Source organism: Triturus cristatus, chromosome 1_1, assembly GCF_964204655.1.
Source record: "Triturus cristatus chromosome 1_1, aTriCri1.1, whole genome shotgun sequence".
Taxonomy (NCBI): Eukaryota; Metazoa; Chordata; class Amphibia; order Caudata; family Salamandridae; genus Triturus; species Triturus cristatus.
The window spans coordinates 39,565,672-39,590,253 of NC_140579.1; the positions used below are offsets into that span (position 1 = coordinate 39,565,672).

At 46.6% G+C, this 24,582-nt stretch overlaps 1 protein-coding gene across 1 annotated transcript in view; it reads left to right on the top strand.

Annotated features, from left to right (window-relative positions):
* LOC146869292 (DLA class I histocompatibility antigen, A9/A9 alpha chain-like) overlaps nucleotides 1-24,582 on the top strand; it is a 145,265-nt gene that overhangs the window by 68,819 nt on the left and 51,864 nt on the right. Inside the window, exon 4 of the mRNA XM_085653720.1 lies at nucleotides 21,541-21,810. Within this exon, the coding sequence (XP_085509846.1) occupies nucleotides 21,541-21,810 (270 nt within the window). The remainder of the gene's footprint in view (nucleotides 1-21,540; nucleotides 21,811-24,582) is intronic.

Below are 24,582 nucleotides of genomic sequence, written 5' to 3' on the forward strand. Positions count from 1 at the left end.
GTTGGTGAAAGAGAATGCAGCTGTTCAAGTATTTGGGTCCTGTGTTGTGTTGTGTTGGGCTTTGTATGTGTGCAAGAGCAGTTTGAATAGGCTGCGCTTGTGAATGGGGAGTCAGTGAAGCATCCTGAGGTGCGGTGTGATGTGGGCATGTCGTGGGATGTTGAGTATAAGTCTTGCTGCTGCATTCTGGATGGTCTGGAGTCTGTTTAGGAGTTGTTTGGAGATTCCAGCATAGAAAGTATTGCCTTAGTCCAGCCTGCTGGTGATGAGTGCTTGTGTGACAGTACATCTGGTTTTTCTGAGGCAACCATTTTAAGATCTTTTGCAGCATGTGTAGAATGTGGAAGCAGGAAGTGCACACTGTGTTGACGTGAGCCATCATGTTGAGCTTGTCATCTTAGATGATCCCTAGATTTCCTGAGTGCTCTGTGGGTGTTAGTCCTAGCTCACGGCCACCAGGTGGAATCCCATTGGGAAGTCTTTTTGCCGAAGACCAATACTTCCATCTTGCTGGAGTTGAGCTTAAGGCAGTTTGTTCACATCCAGTCTGCTACCATGGTCATTTAGTTGGTGAAGATGGTTCTGGTGGTGTTTGTCTTGTCCATCAGGCAGAGGATGCGTTGGGTGTCATTGGTATAGGAGATGACAGTGATGTCTTGTGACTGGATAATGTTGGTAAGCTATGTCATGTATATGTTTGAGGACAGTGGGGCTAAGGGACGATCCATGTGGAACTCCGCATATCAGTTTGTTGGTCTCTGCTGTGAAGGGTGGCAGCCGGACCATTTGGGTTCTTCCCATGAGGAAGGAACAGATCCATTTGAGAGCGGATCTTTGTATGCCAATTTCATGGAGTCTTCTAATGTGGGTGTTGTGTGAGACAGTGTGTGAGACAGTGTTGATGGCCACGGAGAGGTTAAGCAGGATGAGGGCCACTGTTTCTCATTGGGCCAGGATGATTTGAATGTCATCGGTGGCCACGATGAGTGCTGTTCCAGTGCCGTGGTTCTTTCTGAATCCTGATTGAGTGTTGTCTAGAAGAGGGTGAAACTTGCAGTGGGTTGTGAGTTGTTTGTTGATGGCCTTCTCAATTCCTTGGGCTGGCTAGGGGAGCAGTGAGATGGGTCAGAAGCTGCTCAGTTGATTCAGTTTGGCTGTGGGCTTCTTGAGGAGGGCGTTGATTTCTACAAGTTGCCATTGTTAGACCTGGCACCATTGGCGTGGGTCTCCCATCCATTTTTCGCTGTTGTCTCCTCTGTTTTTGCTGGTATTAGATGCTCTGGGCGCTATGCCACTGCCATTCTGTGCCACAGCGAGAATGCTCCCTGTGTAAATATGATATGTGAATTGGTATATCCATGATTGGCTTATTTGGTTTACCTGTTAGTCCCTAGTAGCGTGGCAATTGTGTACCCAGGGCTGGTAAACCAAATGCTGCTGGTGGGCCTGTAGTGCTGGTTTCCGCCACCCACGGAAGCAGCTTGTAAAGTGTGTCTCAGACCTGCCACTGCAGAGTCTGTGTGCAGTCCAGAACTGCCATCGTGGCTGGGAAGTGCACACACTTCCCAGCCCCTGAACCTTCCCTTGGCATCATGTAAGTCACCCCTATGGTAGGGTGCATTGTAGGTGTAAGGTAGGACATGCCCTGGTGTGTGTAGCATGTCCTGGTAGTGAATTACACCCAATTTTGTTTTTCACTACTGCAAGGCTACCTGTTCTCCATAGGCCGGAATGGGCAGTTTGACTATTACATTCTATAGTCCTAACTGACCCAAGGAACATGGTAGAAAAACGAATTTAGTATGCCTGAGCTCAGAATATTAAAATACATCTTTTAGTGAAGTTTATTTTTATATTCTTTGTTTGAAAATAACACTTTTAGAAAGTAGGTATTTTCTTGACTAAGCCTTCCAGTGTGCTCTGCTGTAATGTGTTTGGCTGTCTAGCTTTCGAGGGACAGGGCAGGCTGAGTCAGACCTGGGTTGAATAGAGAGATCTGCATTGGAGTATGGGAAGGGGTAGCTCCTTGACCTGAATAGGGCTGTGCCTGGCAAGGTGAATCCTGACTCCACCTCCTACTGTGCATCTGATGGCAGCCCCCCTCTTTCTGAAAGGAAGGATGCAGCCTGGTAAACAAAGTGCTCCAGGACTGGGCAGAACTGCTTCTGGCTGGGTTCAGTGACTTGTAGCTTTGAGGACAAAGACTTTTGGGGTATTAATATCTGTGCTGAAACCCCTACAATTTGTATTGCTCCTGGACAACAAGACGAACCTCTGTCTGTGTAACTGAAGGAATCTGTAGGAGGTGACTATCCTTGTGCTTGTGTGCTGTTTCTTGGATTGGCCTGCAGTGGTTACCATTGGACTTGGAAGAAGAGGGAAAAGGACTTTGAAGGAACTTTTATTTATCTTGCTACAGCAATCACCCAAGGGCTAGGAGAGAGCTAGCCTCCTGTTGAAGTCTCAGGCACATCAGACTTCACCACCAGCCTCCTGTTTCCTCCCAGCGAGGATTTCTATCTGCAGGTGAGGCCCCTTTGAGTTCCAGGGCCTCTAGTTCTACTACAGAGAATAGAGTGCTGAAATCATCGCTAACGCCCGTTTGCGAGCCGCCGCAGCTGAAAGCGCACGGAAAATCATCGCGTTGCTGCCGCTGAGTGCTCGCTACCGAAGATCATGGCATTGCATGTTGGTGGGCTGACAAGTGCTCGCTAAAACCAAAGATCATTGCATCGCACGTTTGCGGGCAGCCAAGTGCTCGTTAACCAAAGATCATCGCATCGAGATCATCGCATCATGACATCGCAGCGCAGACGCCGGGCGTCCGCCATTTTCATCGCATCGAATCAGGGCCATCGCTCCCGCGCGGAGCGCCATTTCTTCGCATCGCAGCCTGGTCGCACACGCAACAGGATCGTCGCATAGTCTCCTCCCTCGCAGCAAGGAGTCATCGCATCAATGGCCTAGCGTGCAAAAGTTTGTTGCATCGTCTCCGGACGCATCAGCAGATCGGCGCTCATCCTCCCTCGCGGCAAGGATTCATTGCATCGCCGGCCTTGCGTGCAGAAAATCATCGCTACAGCTTCTTTGCGACATTTTGTTGGTTTTGCTATGAAATCCAGGTACTTTGTAAGTAAGAGGGACGCAGAGACCATTGCTTTGAACTGAACTCCTCTTTGCACACATTGAGCTATTTTTGCAGCATTTAAAGAGTAATCCTATTTTATAGTATTGTGGCTTTTTACCGTTATTGGTCTTGTGTTAAGTCTTGATATAAAGATACTTATTTTTTATAACTACTTGCGTGGTGTCCCTTTGTAGTGCTCTTCACTGTGTTACTGTGTATGGTCATAAATGCTTCACACACTGCCTCTGAGATAAGCCTAGCTGCTCGTGCTACGTTACCAAAGGGTTGAACAGGGGTTATCAAAGGGTGTAGCCCTCTTACTCTGGCTTAGGAGGAAGGGTCCTTACTTGTACAGTGGCCAGCCATTGCCAACTAGAGACCCCCATTTCTAACATTGGTGGCAGCGGTGGGATTCGAACCCACACCTCCGAAAAGACTGGAGGACAGGGAGAGAGATAGGAGGCATAATATGGAGATGGCTAAGCTTAATATGGATGGTCAGAGGGACCTAGAGAACAAGAAGTTAGAATTTGAGATTATGAAAATAAAATTTGAGCATGAGAGAATATTGAGGGAGATGGAGATTAAAGAAAAAAGTGTAGAGATCTCCCCCTCTGGTGGCAGCATACCTGTAGTGCACACTGAGAGTAGAGTGTATATACCCAAGGAGGTTATTAAGGATTTCCATAAAAGTGCCAAAGGTGGGCAGGGTCCCCAGCAGAGAAGTGGAGGGGACAGGGGTAAACCAAGGGAGTTCCACAGAGGGCCCCAAAGTAATTCCCAAGGGAACCAAGCAGTGGTGTCCCAGCCTCCCCAAGAGAGGAAGCCCGTGCCCCCGACAGGTAAGCCTGTTCAGAGGGGGCCCCTTACTTGTTTTAAGTGTGGTCAATTGGGCCACAGATACTTTGATCCTCAGTGTCCTCAAAGGGATGCTCCTGCACCACCCCGTGCACCACCCTGCCAGCTTGCTAGTGTAACCCTGGGAGGGGAGGAGATGGGTGCTCAAGGTGGGTGGGATTTCGTAGAATTGACCCTTATCTAATTAGGAGACTTTGAGATGGTCCCTAAGCCTGAACTGCCTGATAACACTAAAAAGTACAGACAGTGGGTGACCATCAATGGCCATAGAGTGGAGGCTTTAAGAGACACAGGAGCCAGTGTAACTGCTGCCAGCTTCCGGTTGGTGTCTAAGGAGCAGGTTGTCCCCCATGCATTCTACCCAGTAGTGTCCACAGACAACTCAGAGAGCCAATGTGAGGTGGCTCAGGTTCCCTTTGAGTGGGGGGGGAAGGTCTCAGGAACTCTTCAGGTGGCTGTGAGGCCCGCCAAGCCTGTAGACTGTCTGTTGGGCAATGATTTAGAGAACTCCCCGTGGGCTATGGTGGAGAGGAGATCTCACTTGGAAATGTTGGGTCTGCCTGAGTGGGCGTGTGCTACCACCCGGTCCATGGCAGCCAAAGAGGGTGTTGAGAAGGACCGGGAGCCTGGGAGTATGGCCCAGGTCCCTGCCTTGGAGAGAAAGTTCAGGGGGCGTGGGAAGCCGGCCCTCTTGGTTCCCACGGCCCAGGAGGGAGCAGACTCTGAGGGGGATGCCCTGGAGCCTACTGGGAAGCAGATCGCTGAACTGGGGGACCTGCCTGAGCTGACCCATTGGCAGCAGGAAGGGGGGCCCACCAGGGAGGAGTTTTGTGAGCAGCAAAGAGTTTGCCCTTCTCTTGAGGGTATGCGGCGACAGGCTGCAGCCCAGGCAGCAGGTGACACATCTGGTTCACATCTGATTTATTGGGAGAACAGTCTCTTGTATAGCGAGCCCAAGGCTGCTGAGCCGGGGTCAGCCCATGTGCTGGTGGTACCCGAGTGCTTCAGAGCCTTCCTACTGGGGTTGGCTCATGACATTCCATTGGCAGGACATCTGGGGCAGACCAAGACCTTTGAGATGCTGGTCACCCACTTTTATTGGCCCCAGATGCACAAGAGCTCAGACACTCATTGCAGGACATGTGAGACTTGCCAGGCAAGTGGGAAGAGTGGGGGGAAGATCAAGGCCCCACTCCAGCCTTTTCCGGTTGTCAGTACCCCATTCGAGCGAGTGGGCATTGACATTGTGGACCCCAAGACAGCCAGGGGCAACAGGTACATCCTGGTCTTGGTGGACCATGCCACCCGGTACCCTGAAGCCATCCCGCTCAGGACAGTGACGGCCCCCGTGGAGGGACGTGCACTGATGGGGATCTTCTCCCGTGTGGGGTTCCCCAGAGAGGTGGTGTCTGACAGGGGGACCAACTTCATCTCCCAGTATATGAAGTCTTTGTGGAAGGAGTATGGGGTAACTTATAAGTTCACCACTCCTTACCACCCCCAAGGTAATGGTCTGGTTGAAAGGTTCAACCAGACCTTGAAGGGCATGATCATGGGCTTAGAAGAGTCCCTGAGGCGTAAGTGAGACGTCCTCTTGCCATGCCTGTTGTTTGCCTACCGTGAGGTGCCACAGAAGTCATTAGGGTTCAGTCCCTTTGAACTGCTCTATGGCCATCCGGTAAGAGGGCCTCTGAGTCTGGTCAAGGAAGGCTGGGAGCAGTCTCCCAGGAAACCTCCCCAAGATGTATTTAGGTACATGTTGGCCTTCAAGAACCAGACTCGGCGTTTCAGAAAAATTGCTGAGGCAAATCTGGAAGCCAGCCAGGAGGAAATGAAACATTAGCATGACCAGACTGCCACTCTGGTCGAGTTTCAAACTGGTCAGACGGTTTGGGTACTGGCCCCAGTGGAGCCTTGTGCGCTCCAAGATAAGTGGACCGGTCCATTTGAGGTGGTGGAGCGCAAAAGTCCAGTTACCTACTTGGTGGACTTTAAGTCTCCCAGGAACCCCTTGCGGGTCCTGCATGTGAACCGCCTGAAGCCCCACTTTGAGAGGTTTGAAGTGGGCATGCATCTTGCCACAGATGCTGGAATGGAGGAGGAGAGTGAGCCTCTCCCTGATCTCCTGTGTGCAGGAGAGAAGGATGGGTCAGTGGAGGGTGTGGTCCTCTCCACCACACTGACCCCTCGCGGCAAGGAGTCATCGCATCAACGGCCTAGCGTGCAGAAGTTTGTCGCATCGTCTCCGCACGCATCAGCAGATCAGCGCTCATCCTCCCTCGCGGCAAGGATTCATCGCATCGCCGGCCTCGCATGCAGAAAATCATCGCTACAGCTTCTTTGCGACATTTTGTTGGGTTTGCTATGAAATCAAGGTACTTTGTAAGTAAAAGGGTCACAGAGACCACTGCTTTGAACTGAACTCCTATTTGCACACTTTGAACTATTTTTGCAGCATTTCAAGAGTAATCCTATTTTACAGTATTGTGGCTTTTTACTGTTATTGGTCTTGTGTTAAGTGTAGATATAAAGATACTTATTTTTTATAACTACTTGTGTGGTGTCCCTTTGTAGTTCCCTTCACTGTGTTACTGTGTATGGTCATAAATGCTTCACACACTGCCTCTGAGATAAGCCTGTCTGCTTGTGCTACGTTGCCACAGGGTTGAGCAGGGGTTATCTAAGGGTGTAGCCCTCTTACTCTGACTTAGGAAGAAGGGTCCCTAATTGGACAGTGGCCAGCCATTGCCAACTAGAGACCCCCGTTTCTAACAGCCATTCATCCAGAAAAGTGGTGGACGTGATGGAGGTGTGGATGATGTGGATCAGGGTGGTGCTGATTGGTGATGTTCCCAGGTTGTGAATGTTCTTGGGGCATGGGTCCTTTGGGGCCCCTGAGTGAATGGTCTGCATGATTGCCACTGTATTGTTTCTGGTTATATACGCATGTGAAAAATAAATTGAACATTTTAAAATGCTCTGTAAATGTGAAGGAATTTGAACTGGGGACTAAAAGTGAAGTTGATATATTTAGCTTGATTTGTGGGAACAGCACAAGTAAATCAAATAGTTGTATGGATGACTAGTAGCCTCACTGGAAGCATTAGCATGCCCAGAGAAAAAGAGAGGATGTATTAGAAGCAAAACATACAAAGCGATACGGTGGAGCACAGCATATAGCTTTGTCTTGTAGACATAAACTTATATTCTGAAAAGCCTCAAGCTTCCCATTAAAATCATAATTTACATTTTCGTTTGTGAATTAAAGAAAATATTTATTAATTTGTGTATTTTTTCGACGTATACTTGTTTCTGTAGTTTTGTGTATCTTGTCCAGGGTTACATACTAGAAATTATTTAGGCGGGGTCCCAAGTTTCTACTCGTTGTTCCATGGGACTCCGCAGAAGTTAGAAGGTTAAGCACCGCTGCACTACAATATCAATGTTTTTAAATCCTGCAGGGGCAATGTGCATTATAAAATGCAACATTGATTACAAATTTCTCCTAAATTCCTTAGTAAAAAGTGATCATGTTCTTTATAATTGTTGTTGTTCATAAACATCTAGAAACGTCTATACTAATTTTAGCAATTAGCCTGGCCTAGGTAGAGAAAGGGGCAACCTTGCATTGGCCAGAATAGAGAAACAAGGCGCAAAACATTGACGCCAGTTTTTCATCGTAACGCTGGAACAAGTAGCGCACAAAGCAGTGTTTTCATGGTGCAGTGATTTTGTGTTTGTTTCGTATTATATCCAATATCAGAGCTGTGCTGTGTTTGATAGACCCAGGTTTAGATGGCAGCAGAATATAGTTTCACAAACATTTTGCTGCCAACTACCCTAGTTTAAAGAGCTAGTACACAGCAACACATTGCTTACACAAAAGGGCTGTGGGTGTACTGCTTCTGCATAGACACCATCCTGGAGTAGTAAACATTTAAGGCGTACGTTAAAATGAATTCTACATCTAGTTTACAATGCTAAAATGATTATAAAGGCGTTTACTTTAGGCACCAAGGAATGCCTCTGGTTAGACATAAATTATGTGTAGTGGCTTCAAATAGGGAGCTTTCTCTCAGCGTATCCGTAGCTCAGGTGCCAGACACCTGAGCTATCTGTCAACTAAGAATGCTCCATCCCCAAAGGACAAGAGCCGCAACCCGTGATTTCTGCTTAATTTCTTCTAAAAATGATGCACCATTCCTTCCTTTAGTGCGTGAGGACACCCACTAAATATATTGAAAACCTATAAATGCAAGATATGATGGAACCTTGGGTTGTCAGTCTTTTTATTTAAGTTAAAGTGTGATGAATGATCACCCTGTGTACTTGTAGATGTGTTGTGATGTGATAACACATCTTTCATCCCTTTTGATGGGATGTATGTCGTTACAACGCACACTTTTACAACGCATGCACTTACAACGCATTTTTTACAACGCAAAATCCACTACAACGCATTCCATTACATCGCATGACACTACAACGCATTTTTAAAAACTAACTTTACAACGCATTCCATTACATCGCATACTACCTTTACAACGCATACCATTACAACGCATAATATTAAATTGCATTTAAGGTAAGTATTAGATAGTATAGGGTTAAAAATTACTATTCTAACTCCAGGGGGTGCAACAGTAGGGTAATTGTTGGATAGTATAGGGGTAAAAATTACTATTCTAACTCCAGGGGGTGCAACAGTAGGGTAAGTGTTGGATAGTATAGGGGTAAAAATTACTATTCTAACTCCAGGGGGTGCAACAGTAGGGTAAGTGTTGGATAGTATAGGGGTAAAAATTACTATTCTAACTCCAGGGGGTGCAACAGTAGGGTAAGTGTTGGATAGTATAGGGGTAAAAATTACTATTCTAACTCCAGGGGGTGCAACAGTAGGGTAATTGTTGGATAGTATAGGGGTAAAAATTACTATTCTAACTCCAGGGGGTGCAACAGTAGGGTAAGTGTTGGATAGTATAGGGGTAAAAATTACTATTCTAACTCCAGGGGGTGCAACAGTAGGGTAAGTGTTGGATAGTATAGGGGTAAAAATTACTATTCTAACTCCAGGGGGTGCAACAGTAGGGTAAGTGTTGGATAGTATAGGGGTAAAAATTACTATTCTAACTCCAGGGGGTGCAACAGTAGGGTAAGTGTTGGATAGTGTAGTGTAATATTATGCGTTGTAATGGTATGCGTTGTAAAGGTAGTATGCGATGTAATGGAATGCGTTGTAAAGGTAGTTTTTAAAAATGCGTTGTAGTGTCATGCGATGTAATGGAATGCGTTGTAGTGGATGTTGCGTTGTAAAAAATGCGTTGTAAGTGTAGTGCGTTGTAAAAGTTGCGTTGTAAAGGTTGTTCCCCCTTTTGATGTATTACCAGGCAGTTTTGGTTGCCCACCAAAGCCCCAATTACAAGTTGCACTATTCTGGGGGTTGCAAACTCTGCATCAGTGATTACCAGTAACAGGTTTGTTGTTCCCACACACTGTAAATCTGGGTGCAGGAACACTGGGCCTTTATAATTGTGTGGAATGGGTTTCCATGTGGAAATTCAGCTCCACACAGTTCCTAATCCGAACCTGCTATGAGCTTCTGTAGCTGGGCTGAGTAGGCAGAGAGAGTGCAACACATGAGGCTCAAGAAGCAATGAACAAAACAAAGCCTCAGTGGGTGAAGTGGGGGATCTATTGGAAACAACTTCTTTTATCATTGTTACAATAAAAGTTTGCTATCTGGAAGCAATGTAAATGTGCAGACTAGGTCAATCAACACATCTAAAGGCTGTATGGGAGCCAGAATATGGCTTCAAATAATGGAGTCATTTAAGGCTTTATGCTGACAAGGGTTTTTATTTTTGAGAGGTTATGTAAGAGGCTTAAAGGTTGAAATTCTGGAGTGTGCCTTTCTAATGGAAACATTTAAAAAAAGGTTTGAGTGAGTTTTGGTTTTACAAAAAATATATATTGTGAACACTTTTTTCATCCTAAACACGAAGGGGCAGAGCTACTAACAATTTGTACCGGACTGGTGTAAAAAAAGTGATGTGAACCACTGGTCCCCTAAAATGTTCCTGTAGAACCACTCGGAAAAAGCAGTGAGTTTTGCTGAGCGTCATTTATCCTGTCAACAAAAGAAGTAGTAAGTCTGCACCTGTACGACTACATTTATGTATGGTTGCAAATGTACTGCTTTCTGATATCAAACTATGTGTCCAGTAGTACACCTGGGAGAGTGTGCCAGCTGCAGGTTTACATCTGTACTCCTGGAGTTGTCTAGTGACATGTTCCACTGGGTCGTGTCCCCCCCCCCGGACTGCTGGAAACACACACATGGGGAAAGAGTCTCATGTGAAAATGCACCTTTTTTTTCTTTTTAGAGGAAAATATTATATTTGTGGCCTGCATAGGCTGTAGATACACATGCTCTGCATACTCCTACCATCTAGTATTGGACTTGGACATGTCCAACTTGCTTTTCTTCTTTCGAGTCACCATGTATATTGACTCCTCCTATGACCGGTAATGCGCGTGGGTATCCGCTCCATTGTAAGATTATTTGCTTTTCGCCGTCTTGTTCGGATGTGTTGCCAATTGAGCTCTAGTCGACGCTCGAGGTGTTCGTCATCGGACTCCTCCTGCCTAACTTCTCTCATTGACATGGATAATCTACATTTGCATTTGATTATCCCTGATTGCGACCTCCATTTGGATTCTGGGACTGGGTTTCCACACGACTCTTCTTCTGGGCTGTACCGTTTGCAGGGACTTGTGACCCGTCTTCCGTTGTTTCCTCTACAGCAGTGCAGACTCAGTGATGGAAAGGATTCCTTTGCAGCTCTCAATATCACTCCAAGTACCCTCGGACCGACCATCACCTGGTCTGCAACCTTTGCCTGTCGATGGAGCATGAAAGGCCGCCTGTCTTGCCTGCCTCGTCTTTCATTTATTTAAGGTATCATTGTGGTCGGTGACTCACTTGATGCCGAATAGAGCACCAGCAGGAAGACGACACCACAACATCTTTGGGGAACAAGACATTGAGGAAGAGCTGGAGGCCAGACCCTCAATAGTTCAGCCCCTCTAGTTCAGTCATGAAACGAGCTCCCACTCTGAGTAGGAGACACAGGAGCAGCAAGACCTGGAGGCCGGTCAACATAACATATCTTCAACTGTGAGTTTACCCTCACTTCCAGTGGTGCACGATGACAACATGCACAGGCTGAGCACCGCCCCAGTGGGGGTTGGGTCATTGAACGTTGAAGCCCAGCGACCGGCTTCTGGTCTGTCACGGTCTGTAGGCCATGGTCAAGGCATGGCCAAAACTCCTCAACTTTGAGTCGCCCAGCACCTAAATCTCCATCATCTACTGGGTCCCAGGGAATGGAGCAATCCATCTCCCAGTGTCTCCTAGAAGAGCTCAATGCTCGACAGACGCAACTCTTCATTCACCTACAGACTGGGAAGATCTCTACCAAGCCAAGGTGAAGGACACTCAACCCAGTAAGAGAAGATGTACGTTTGAAGAGGAGCTTGCCCGTGAATGCTTAGCTCCTCTGAAGCAGAGGGCTCTTCGCTTGTACACAAAAGGCTGGGCCTGCACTCTTGAGGTAAGTGCACGCAGAGTCTAGAGGTGACGGACAATCAGCAGCACAAGGAGTCTGCAGCCTGCCAACCTTAGCCAGACTCTTCCAACTGCAAGCAGAGTCTAGAGGTGATGGACAATCAGCAGCGCAAGGAGTCAGCAGCCTGCCAACCATAGCCAGACCCTTCCAACTGCAAGCAGAGTCTAGAGGTGACGGACAATCAGCAGCGCAAGGAGTCAGCAGCCTGCCAACCATAGCCAGACCCTTCCAACTGCAAGCAGAGTCTAGAGGTGACGGACAATCAGCAGCGCAAGGAGTCAGCAGCCTGCCAACCTTAGCCAGACTCTTCCTCGGCCCTTCAACTGGACTGTTGGTAAAGGCCGTGTGCTGCCGGGTACTAGTGACGACACACTGGTAACCCTACTTACACAAGTGCAGCACGTTATTTAAATAGTAATATACTTGTTAAAAACTTTACATAATGTTAATAGCAAATAGTTATCTGCCCTTTTCAGTGGGGATAAAAATGCAGAGACATTCTGATTCAATTCTGTTTAGCATGTTCTCTTGCACTACGCATGATATGCCCTGTTGTTGCATGTATGATGCATGCTATGTCTCTTGAGTCTAGCCATTCTCCAATGTTGTCCCAGACACACAAGTTTTCTCCTCCACCATATCCATATTCAGAGATGCACCCGGGCAGCATCTAGTGCTCTTCAAATATGTACCCAGTGGGCACCTGGATGAATTTTGTGACTCCGAGCAGTGTTCCTTCTGGGTGCGGTGGCAGACCTCAAAGTAATGTGTTTTTTAATGAGCCCCATATTTCTCTCTAAAGCTTTTGCCAGAAGAGTTGGAATCAAATGTAAAATGCCCCCTATAACCAATGCTTTAAGAAATTAAACAGGTTTACTCACTATTATTCTTGCTTGCATAGTGACCCCTGTTCGGTCTTAGTTGTGCTCAAAGCTCAGAAATGTAGGCTCAGGCACTGCATTGCCGCACACCAAGAGCATCATTGCAGGGAACATGGGTGCCAATTGGTGAAATACATTCCACGCGGACATATTTGCATTTGTAAATGCGCGAAACAATATTGCTTACACTCGGGAGTAAGAAGAGATGGTCCTCTCGCTGGCTTTTTGCACCAAGACATTGTGGTTTTGCCTTTCCATCAGACCCACCACCTTTTAGAGGATACTGCAGTGGTGCATTCTCAAAACACGAGGAATCTGCAGATGAAAGAATCCATCAGAAGAAAAGTTGACTTAAGTTGGTTGAGGATCTTTCTGGTGGGTACTCAATCTACCTGTGGATTCCACCGGGATCCCGCCCTCCTCCCCTGTCCTGAAGGATGGCTCTAGGCATCTGATGATTAATAAGGCTGCAGCCCAGTAATGCTGCACCACCTATCCACTATCACATCGATGTATTCCCATCTCTGCATCGAAGGGCTTGGAGAAATGGACACGAAGCTTATGTTGGGTGAGTGGTTGATACGGCACTCGTTTTGATTCAGTTGATTCAGTAAAAGAAAGGGTGCACTGGCCCTTCTGGTATTCCACAACACTGCCTAGAATTTTCTATGGTCCAAATTTAGGCTCTCCACTCTGTGGACGATCCATGGTTCACAATCGTTCATAGTAATCCCACGTTCTTCATGCAAACCTGAAATTCATGGAGCATCCTATCAAAGAAAATAATGGCACTCTGCAACCACCTAGAGTTCAGAAAAGCACTAAAAAGCAAATTGCCCAAAATATGACTTGACCCACCTTAGTTTCTAGGTTCTCAGGTCAGTATATTAATGGTATGAAGAAATCCTTCGACCACCCTCTTGGATAGACTACAGACTTATCCATGGTGCCAGTTGCTCTGGGCACAAGGATGCTTGCGGGAGACGCTAAAATGCTGTGCAAGGGTTTCTGATTGTCCAAATGTCTTAGCACTGGTAGCGCTGCCGGGTAGACCCAATATTGATAAACTCTTGGGATATTTTTGACTTTTACCAGAACACAACGCACTCTAGTATACGCCAAGTCTTTGAGTGCTCTAACTTCAGCTGAAGCTCTTCATAACATACTTCTCCTAAACACTTGTCTAGGTCAGTCTGATTGTGATCACCAGTTGTTGGTGAATTCACTGTTTCATGTAGTCATTGGTTTATGAATGATACTGTGGTTCACTTATCCAGAATTGATAAACCTCAAACGATCAGTTATTCCTAAGGAGTTTGGGGTTAAGGAACTCGACAAAGAAAATAAATTGCTAACACCTACTTCCTGGTAGACACCATCACTAGCCAGTATCAATAAATACTGCCAGCAGACCATGTGCTGTCCTAGGAAACTCCTGTTTCTGCCAGTTGAGGAGTGGAAACATGCTTTGCGCAGCCTGGAACCTCCTCCAGAGTCATCACTCCCCCGTGAGCTTTAAGTCCTTCAAAAACCACCAGAGATTTTCAAAAAAACTAAACTCTGCATGACCACAATTTCTCCCTGACCTCTGCCTTTAGAGCACTGTTGCTTCCCCTGCTTTCATGAGAACCTTCCCTTCCCTGGTGAATGTCAACCGCTGAAAGGTCTGTGGATCTCTTCTCGGAGAACAGCTCACTGACTGATTCATAATTCTGTGCAGACGGTGTATGGTCTAGAAGGGTATAGATTTAAGAGAAGATTTGACTTTTTGGTTGTGTGAGATCTGTCGACAATCAAGACTGATTTGCATATGGCTGGGTTCAAACTGGAATGGCATGGTGAGCAAAAAAACGATGGATTTAGGCCCAGATCTCTGTACTGGGGTGAATGTATGACATTGTTCTGCATTCTGTCCATCAATTGTTTATTTTGCATTTGTCACCCCGAGTGGGAAGGGTATGCTCAGACGTGAGTCCCTTGCTCTCCATGCCACTGGAATCAAGCTATCCTGGCTGACGAGGGCTGAAAGCCCGAAACCGGTCCTAGGATGCTTGTTTCCAGTCCAGGGAGGACCTGGCTTGGCAGTTCGGGCTGGACTGTTCCCATGGGGCACAGGGTCAAGACTGATTTGCATATGGCTGGGTTCAAACTGGAATGGCATGGTGAGCAAAAAAACGATGGATTTAGGCCCAGATCTCTGTACTGGGGTGAATGTATGACATTGTTCTGCATTCTGTCCATCAATTGTTTATTTTGCATTTGTCACCCCGAGTGGGAAGGGTATGCTCAGACGTGAGTCCCTTGCTCTCCATGCCACTGGAATCAAGCTATCCTGGCTGACGAGGGCTGAAAGCCCGAAACCGGTCCTAGGATGCTTGTTTCCAGTCCAGGGAGGACCTGGCTTGGCAGTTCGGGCTGGACTGTTCCCATGGGGCACAGGGTCAAGACTGATTTGCATATGGCTGGGTTCAAACTGGAATGGCATGGTGAGCAAAAAAACGATGGATTTAGGCCCAGATCTCTGTACTGGGGTGAATGTATGACATTGTTCTGCATTCTGTCCATCAATTGTTTATTTTGCATTTGTCACCCCGAGTGGGAAGGGTATGCTCAGACGTGAGTCCCTTGCTCTCCATGCCACTGGAATCAAGCTATCCTGGCTGACGAGGGCTGAAAGCCCGAAACCGGTCCTAGGATGCTTGTTTCCAGTCCAGGGAGGACCTGGCTTGGCAGTTCGGGCTGGACTGTTCCCATGGGGCACAGGGTCAAGACTGATTTGCATATGGCTGGGTTCAAACTGGAATGGCATGGTGAGCAAAAAAACGATGGATTTAGGCCCAGATCTCTGTACTGGGGTGAATGTATGACATTGTTCTGCATTCTGTCCATCAATTGTTTATTTTGCATTTGTCACCCCGAGTGGGAAGGGTATGCTCAGACGTGAGTCCCTTGCTCTCCATGCCACTGGAATCAAGCTATCCTGGCTGACGAGGGCTGAAAGCCCGAAACCGGTCCTAGGATGCTTGTTTCCAGTCCAGGGAGGACCTGGCTTGGCAGTTCGGGCTGGACTGTTCCCATGGGGCACAGGGTCAAGACTGATTTGCATATGGCTGGGTTCAAACTGGAATGGCATGGTGAGCAAAAAAACGATGGATTTAGGCCCAGATCTCTGTACTGGGGTGAATGTATGACATTGTTCTGCATTCTGTCCATCAATTGTTTATTTTGCATTTGTCACCCCGAGTGGGAAGGGTATGCTCAGACGTGAGTCCCTTGCTCTCCATGCCACTGGAATCAAGCTATCCTGGCTGACGAGGGCTGAAAGCCCGAAACCGGTCCTAGGATGCTTGTTTCCAGTCCAGGGAGGACCTGGCTTGGCAGTTCGGGCTGGACTGTTCCCATGGGGCACAGGGTCAAGACTGATTTGCATATGGCTGGGTTCAAACTGGAATGGCATGGTGAGCAAAAAAACGATGGATTTAGGCCCAGATCTCTGTACTGGGGTGAATGTATGACATTGTTCTGCATTCTGTCCATCAATTGTTTATTTTGCATTTGTCACCCCGAGTGGGAAGGGTATGCTCAGACGTGAGTCCCTTGCTCTCCATGCCACTGGAATCAAGCTATCCTGGCTGACGAGGGCTGAAAGCCCGAAACCGGTCCTAGGATGCTTGTTTCCAGTCCAGGGAGGACCTGGCTTGGCAGTTCGGGCTGGACTGTTCCCATGGGGCACAGGGTCAAGACTGATTTGCATATGGCTGGGTTCAAACTGGAATGGCATGGTGAGCAAAAAAACGATGGATTTAGGCCCAGATCTCTGTACTGGGGTGAATGTATGACATTGTTCTGCATTCTGTCCATCAATTGTTTATTTTGCATTTGTCACCCCGAGTGGGAAGGGTATGCTCAGACGTGAGTCCCTTGCTCTCCATGCCACTGGAATCAAGCTATCCTGGCTGACGAGGGCTGAAAGCCCGAAACCGGTCCTAGGATGCTTGTTTCCAGTCCAGGGAGGACCTGGCTTGGCAGTTCGGGCTGGACTGTTCCCATGGGGCACAGGGTCAAGACTGATTTGCATATGGCTGGGTTCAAACTGGAATGGCATGGTGAGCAAAAAAACGATGGATTTAGGCCCAGATCTCTGTACTGGGGTGAATGTATGACATTGTTCTGCATTCTGTCCATCAATTGTTTATTTTGCATTTGTCACCCCGAGTGGGAAGGGTATGCTCAGACGTGAGTCCCTTGCTCTCCATGCCACTGGAATCAAGCTATCCTGGCTGACGAGGGCTGAAAGCCCGAAACCGGTCCTAGGATGCTTGTTTCCAGTCCAGGGAGGACCTGGCTTGGCAGTTCGGGCTGGACTGTTCCCATGGGGCACAGGGTCAAGACTGATTTGCATATGGCTGGGTTCAAACTGGAATGGCATGGTGAGCAAAAAAACGATGGATTTAGGCCCAGATCTCTGTACTGGGGTGAATGTATGACATTGTTCTGCATTCTGTCCATCAATTGTTTATTTTGCATTTGTCACCCCGAGTGGGAAGGGTATGCTCAGACGTGAGTCCCTTGCTCTCCATGCCACTGGAATCAAGCTATCCTGGCTGACGAGGGCTGAAAGCCCGAAACCGGTCCTAGGATGCTTGTTTCCAGTCCAGGGAGGACCTGGCTTGGCAGTTCGGGCTGGACTGTTCCCATGGGGCACAGGGTCAAGACTGATTTGCATATGGCTGGGTTCAAACTGGAATGGCATGGTGAGCAAAAAAACGATGGATTTAGGCCCAGATCTCTGTACTGGGGTGAATGTATGACATTGTTCTGCATTCTGTCCATCAATTGTTTATTTTGCATTTGTCACCCCGAGTGGGAAGGGTATGCTCAGACGTGAGTCCCTTGCTCTCCATGCCACTGGAATCAAGCTATCCTGGCTGACGAGGACTGAAAGCCCGAAACCGGTCCTAGGATGCTTGTTTCCAGTCCAGGGAGGACCTGGCTTGGCAGTTCGGGCTGGACTGTTCCCATGGGGCACAGGGTCAAGACTGATTTGCATATGGCTGGGTTCAAACTGGAATGGCATGGTGAGCAAAAAAACGATGGATTTAGGCCCAGATCTCTGTACTGGGGTGAATGTATGACATTGTTCTGCATTCTGTCCATCAATTGTTTATTTTGCATTTGTCACCCCGAGTGGGAAGGGTATGCTCAGACGTGAGTCCCTTGCTCTCCATGCCACTGGAATCAAGCTATCCTGGCTGACGAGGGCTGAAAGCCCGAAACCGGTCCTAGGATGCTTGTTTCCAGTCCAGGGAGGACCTGGCTTGGCAGTTCGGGCTGGACTGTTCCCATGGGGCACAGGGTCAAGACTGATTTGCATATGGCTGGGTTCAAACTGGAATGGCATGGTGAGCAAAAAAACGATGGATTTAGGCCCAGATCTCTGTACTGGGGTGAATGTATGACATTGTTCTGCATTCTGTCCATCAATTGTTTATTTTGCATTTGTCACCCCGAGTGGGAAGGGTATGCTCAGACGTGAGTCCCTTGCTCTCCATGCCACTGGAATCAAGCTATCCTGGCTGACGAGGGCTGAAAGCCCGAAACCGGTCCTAGGATGCTTGTTTCCAGTCCAGGGAGGACCTGGCTTGGCAGTTCGGGCTGGACTGTTCCCATGGGGCACAGGGTCAAGACTGATTTGCATATGGCTGGGTTCAAACTGGAATGGCATGGTGAGCAAAAAAACGATGGATTTAGGCCCAGATCTCTGTACTGGGGTGAATGTATGACAATGTTCTGCATTCTGTCCATCAATTGTTTATTTGACAATGAAATGGCAGCTCGCTATGGAACCATGCCTCCGAGGTGCAGAGGTACTTGCCTTCCATTGTTGTTAAAGTAACATTTTTCCATGGAGATGGTCCTGATGGGAGGAGTAGGGCCTTCCTGATGGTGGACAGTGCATCCTACCTTGCATATAAACTCAAGCCTTACCATGTACATTTGTCTAAATGTGCTGTCCTTAACTGAACCTCTGTGGCATCTGTTTTTGCCTGTGGTGATATAGGTGGGCTTCCAGAAGACGAAGCCAATTTGTACCATTGCTCACTGGTCTTTTTAATGGCTCTAGTCTAGCCTTTTGCTGCCCATACTCTGACAATGAAACCTAATGGGGGCCATTGTTATCATAGCAAGCTACAGATGAAGCCAGTGGCAGTTGGCAGATCTTTATGCCTCCTTGTTGCACAAGCAGGTGCAGAGGGTGTAACATTTCAAAACTGCTAAAGCCCCATGTTTTCATCAACACCAACATATGTCCAAGAACAAGACCTCAGACCTGGATGATATTCAGGCATGAAATCGGACAGGGTCATACCCTGCTATTGGATGGTAAGAATCCTTTGTATCTCTCAATGATGGTAAACGATGGAAAGACATATAGACCCTTGTTATAATCAGGAAAAGGTTTATTGTAGGCATCCAGATGTGAGCATATGAAAGATTTAGGTAAAAGCCCAACAGAGGTAGATGTTCATCAGTGCTCGGCCAGTCACACTCGGCTAACTGTAGTCCAAAAAACCCTCAATGCCTTGGTATTCCATGATGCTATGCTCTCTCCCAACACTCTGGAAACGACACACCTCCTGCTACGTGGAAAGGAAAAGGAGGCAATGACCATGAGGAACTGAGAAACCTACTTAGTAGCTCCGTTACTAGCCCGACCAGAGGGGGTGTGTCGTATGTTTTCTTTAGGGCCCACTAAGTTTGCCTGTATTTTAGTTCGCTTGCACATTCAGGCTGCTTTACCTTGCACACGTTACGCTTGGCACATTTATTTTTGTGCCACAACATTATTTTAGGAAAGCACTGCACATGTTATTGTTATTGCTTCAGACTGTCTGAACATCTTGTACAAGGTCAAACAACACTGCTCGGTCACCTTGTGATGGTTTAGCAAACGTAGCTTGGCAGTTAGACACAACATATATTCACATCTGCAGTTTACAGGAATTCACCTTGTAACATATACATCAAGATGTGCCATTTTGAAAAGAGAGAAGACATTCTAGAAGAGCACAGGTCCCGACAAGAGAGAAATCCACTGCCTGAGATGTAGAAAAACTACCTATGCATAGCAGGTACGGGGTTCGCCACTACACCCAGAGATCTATAATACAACACTGTGTTTCCATAGTGAGGGTACGCTGAGGCAGATATATTATTTACCATGGTAGAGCTTCTTATGGTGTATACTTTACTTGCAATGCCTCTCACTCTGTTAGGATGCAGATGTTTATAGTTGCAGCGCAGATGGTTCATAATAGAGCACCGTAGTTTCAATAAATATTGTAAACTGTTGTTGTGTCTTTGTTTTGTTTATTATGGACATGCACGAGTGAGAAAACAAAAGGTGACAATCTGTTTCCATGATTCCCTGAGGGGACTAGAGTGTTTTGTTCTGGGGTGCCAACTTGCCTGTCACTCTGAGAAGGTTATGAGGGCAGGGTAAGCACTATGAGCTGCTCTGGATTGGGGTTCATAGGCACTGATGTGGTATGGGGATTCACTCCCTGCATACTGACGTTCTGTGTTCCCAGGCATACTTCTGTTTATACAGAATCCCTGCAACAGGATGAGCAATGTGCACAAAAGGAATCTGCCACAGTTCCTTGCGTGGAAGTTCATCCCAGACGTGTGTAAGACAAAGGTTGATAGACTGTGTGACGTATAAAGTGTAACCCTCACTACAAGGCAAAGAGAGCTGCAGTCTTTGGGGATCTACTGAAGCTAGTGCAGATGAAAGGGGAGGGAGGAGCAGGGCTAATAACATCAAGGAAAAGTTTACAATGGAGAGGGAAAGGGTACTGCTATGAGACTTGGCGGGGTGCATATCAGCAAGGGCCGGCGATAATTATCGCTCAGCGCTCTTAGCGTGAGGATAATTATCGCCGGTCAACTATGAATTTTATCGCGGAGATAGCGTGCTATTAGCAACGCATATCTCCAAAGTGATAAAATTTTGAGTGCAAGCTGTCAAATGTGCGATTATCGCGGGAAATCCAGCGATAATCACACAACTTTTGGCGATATCTTGCTGATAGGGCCCCACATACTTAGCCATGATATCCACCTTCCATAGGATATAATGGCTAAGTCAGTTTCAAAGCAGGTGTAAGGAAAGTAGCGATAACAGAGGTTATTGCTACTTTTCTTTTCGCTATGCTGCTTTGCGTGAGGCTTGATAATAGGAGAAATGTCGCTTAGCGACATTTCTCCCGTTATCCGGGGGAGGAACGCCCACTTTGCATCTCATTACAGATGCAAAGTGGGCGTTATGGGAAATGGCGATAAGGCAAGGTTTCACGCGATAGCGTGACCTTGCTGATAAGTCGATAAAATTATCACTGCTTTTCGTCCGAAAACGGACGCAAAAGCGCCAATAATTTTTTATCGCCTTCTTGCTGATATGCCCACTGGATGGTAGGGGGTACACAGGGATTTGGCCAAAATGTGAGAAGTGGAGCGAGTGGGGGCTGTTCAAGTGGTGTTTTCCATCCCAGTGATTTTTGTTCACTGAGGTTGTTGCTTGTAGAAATGGTGTTTCAGCTCCTTGCAGAGGTAGAGAAGGGATAGAGCTGGGCTGGTCTGGATTGGAAAGATGTTCCATATCCCATGAGCACAGCTGGAGAACACCTGGCATCTTGCCTTCCTGTATTTCCAGTTTTGCAAACATGATGCTGCCCATCTCGCCTGCTCCACTGGTCAGAAAGTGCAACCATCCTGCACTGTATTGTTTCTTGCAGTGCTTTGGAAAAAGGAATTTGAAATGATCCCCAGGCCTTTATGTACGTCTTGTGATATCACTGAGTTTGTAAAGTGAAGTGAGTGGGTTACAAAGGTGAGCACTGCTAGTAATTATAAAACCAAGGTTTCTGCAATTGGTGTCAAGGAATCTATTCTAAGCATGTGCTAGAGAACTGGTGTTGTGGATAAATAATATTTTTCATATGTCTGGATTGTTGTGTAATTGTAGTTATTATGTTCCTTCCAGTCAGTCCTAAAACAAGGATTTCACGAAGAAAGAGCGGCGATCGCACCTTTTTGACCGGCTATGCGTATGGGTTCTATCCTAGAGACATTGAGGTGAAATGGGTCAGGCATGGTGTAGAGATACCCTGGGAGTCGAAGGAAATCCTGCCAAACCCTAATGGAACCTACCAGGTCAGGACGACTGTGGAAGTTCAGGACGGGGACAATGAGAAAAGCTACATACTTCAGGTGGATCACAGCAGCCTGTCGGAGAAAGTGACTGTAGTGTACGGTAAGTACTCACAAGCATGGAACATTTTTGTCTAGGAAACATAAGCCACTGCAGCCTGCTGGAGATTAACTGGTGGACTTGAGGTACTCATGATGGGAGAGCTACTTATATATTTCTGAGGTGGCTAACGTCAATCTCGATGTGGGGGGAGAGGTAATGGGTTGCTGCCTGCCGAATATTGACACTGTTGTATAGTTAGTGCGGGGCTAGAGCCCTAAGAGAGAGAGACACTAAAGTATGCAGCTGATTATGGCTGGTGTGTGGTAACTGAGGGACTGAGGGCCAGAGAGAGCGACACTGCAGCTGATTGTGGCCGGTGTGTGGTAACTGTGGGACTGAAATCCAGATTTTTGCAAAGCGCACAATTACCCGAGGGTGTGAAGGCGCTGGGGGCCGTCGGGAAAATTACGCAAGCTATTACCCGGAGTCACATGGTGCTGGGCTAACCTGCCACCAGGGATCGAACCGTGAACCCTGTGGTCCGGAGTCAGGCGCCCTGGCCCCTGCGCCACACCTCTTCCCTGAGGGCTCAAGAGTGCTACACTGCAGCTGATTGTGGCCGATGTGTGGTAACTGTGGGACTGAGGACCTGAGGGAGCGACACTGCAGCTGATTGTGGCCAGTGTGTGGTAACTGTGGGTCTGAGGGAGTGATGCTGCAGTTCATTGTGGCTGGTGTGTGGTAACTATGGGACTCAGGGCCTGAGGGATCGACACTGTAGCTGATTGTGGCCAGTGTGTTGTAACTGTGGGACTGAGGGCCTGAGGGAGCGATGATCCAGCGCGGAATACTAAATCCCTCTGTACGTCACAGACCATAGATCTCCACAACCACATTCATTCACTGGTGGGGCCCATAACACCAACATTCATTCTCTAGAGACCTACGGTGCTTTGAGAGATGATTCTTTCTACTCCATACGCTGTAATGAGAGGAAATACACAAATTCCTAATGAGAACTAGATTTACCTAACTTTCCCTACCTCACCAGGAACTAATCATTAACCCAGTAAATCCTCCCATGGATAGGCCATGGATCAGCAGGTTACTGGGTAGAGTAACGTTTACCTATCTAAACAATAAACCATCAATACATTTCTCAAATAATAATAATAACCCGACACAATTCTGTAATTAATATCAATGTTTATCTAAAATAAAGCATGAAGGAAATCGTAAGCATTCAGCAATTTGGTTAGCATATTTACCTAGTCTGGCTAAATGTCGTCCTCTAAGTCAGGTTCAGGTCTTTGTCTTTATGCCCATAAGAAATCAAATAGTTCGTAAAGCAATAGGGCATCAGATCAGTCCATCAGAGTCTCAGGCAGACCAACTGTCCAGCAGAGTCACCGTCCTCTCCGTCAGCATATCGTCAGGAAATCAGAAAGCAATGAAGAAGAGAAGAAGATTTTTACCCTCTCTAGTCTACACCTTTTATACGAAAATTAACGGAAGCAAAAGAAACAATATATGTCTTAAACTCTTGTGATTGGTCAACTAGGATCATTCTGCTTGCTTCTCATGCGCAAAATGTTTCACCTAAATGTAATTTTATTTTTATTAAGAACTAGCAACATGTTTCACGTTCACTCGGGTCCTTTTGGTTCCCACTCGAGTTGGTGTTCGTGATGTCATCAATTCTCACAATTTAGTTCACGGATTGTCCATTATTTGAAGGTTGGCTAGACTAATTCACATAGTTCATGAACGCAAATGTTTCCTTTTAGAAGTAACTCATAAAAAGTATCTCTTGTTTCTTTTCGGATATCTGGCGGGCAGCCCAGAAACATCTTTGTGGATCACAGTCGAGTCGAGGCCGCTCAGAGTTCAATGTTGCTAGCAGCAACGCATGCGCACTTCGCTTAAGGGCTTTTCGTACGTCTCTGTCGGTATAATAAGGATGGCAGCCATTTTGTGGCCACTCCAGAAAGGTCAACTTAAGCAAAGAAACACAAAAACGTAATTAATACATAGAAATGACTATTAAAATGTTTTCCCCTGCTAAACCCTTTATGTGTGTGTATTTATCTAGCAGTAAGCAACACGCATTGCGGATTATACTCACATTTAAAGCACAAATCACAATTTACATTACGTAAGCAACATATAACATGCAAATTCTAAATATCTATCATTAGTATGCGTACGGAATTTAGTTTACGTATTATTTAGGCCATGCAAATGCAGTTCCCACGTGTATTTTATATTAGTAATGTTGATTAATATCAAACACAGCAAACCATTAATATTATTATTATTACTAATTATTCATTTTAATTCAAACCAGACAAATGGAGGGGGGTATACGACTAATTTAGAAAAACCCGCTCCAGCAATCCCCCCTTTGGTGATTTTATCACCACATAACACCCAAATTTAGACCCTTTTTCAGAACATTTCTAAATGACTTCTTATTCAAGGCTCACAAATCAGTTTCTCCATAATCTTCTCTTTTTGTTTTCTTATACAGGCTCTCTTTTAACTCATCCAATTTTAACTCTTCCATTTCTATATCTTCACTCCTTTCCTTTTTTTTAAGTTTTCTCCTTTTGTTTTATTATTTCTTTTCTTATTTCTACAACACATACACCCTAATCTTAAGATTAATAATGCAACTATCACACATGTTAAAGGAAACAAAATTTTACCTATGAATGTACTACCTATTTTAACTAAGAAATTTTTAATAGCAGCTATTTTCTTTCCCATTCTCGTCCATACATCTTCAACCTCCAGTGGTACAATTTCGTCATGCAATTCAGTAATATTTTT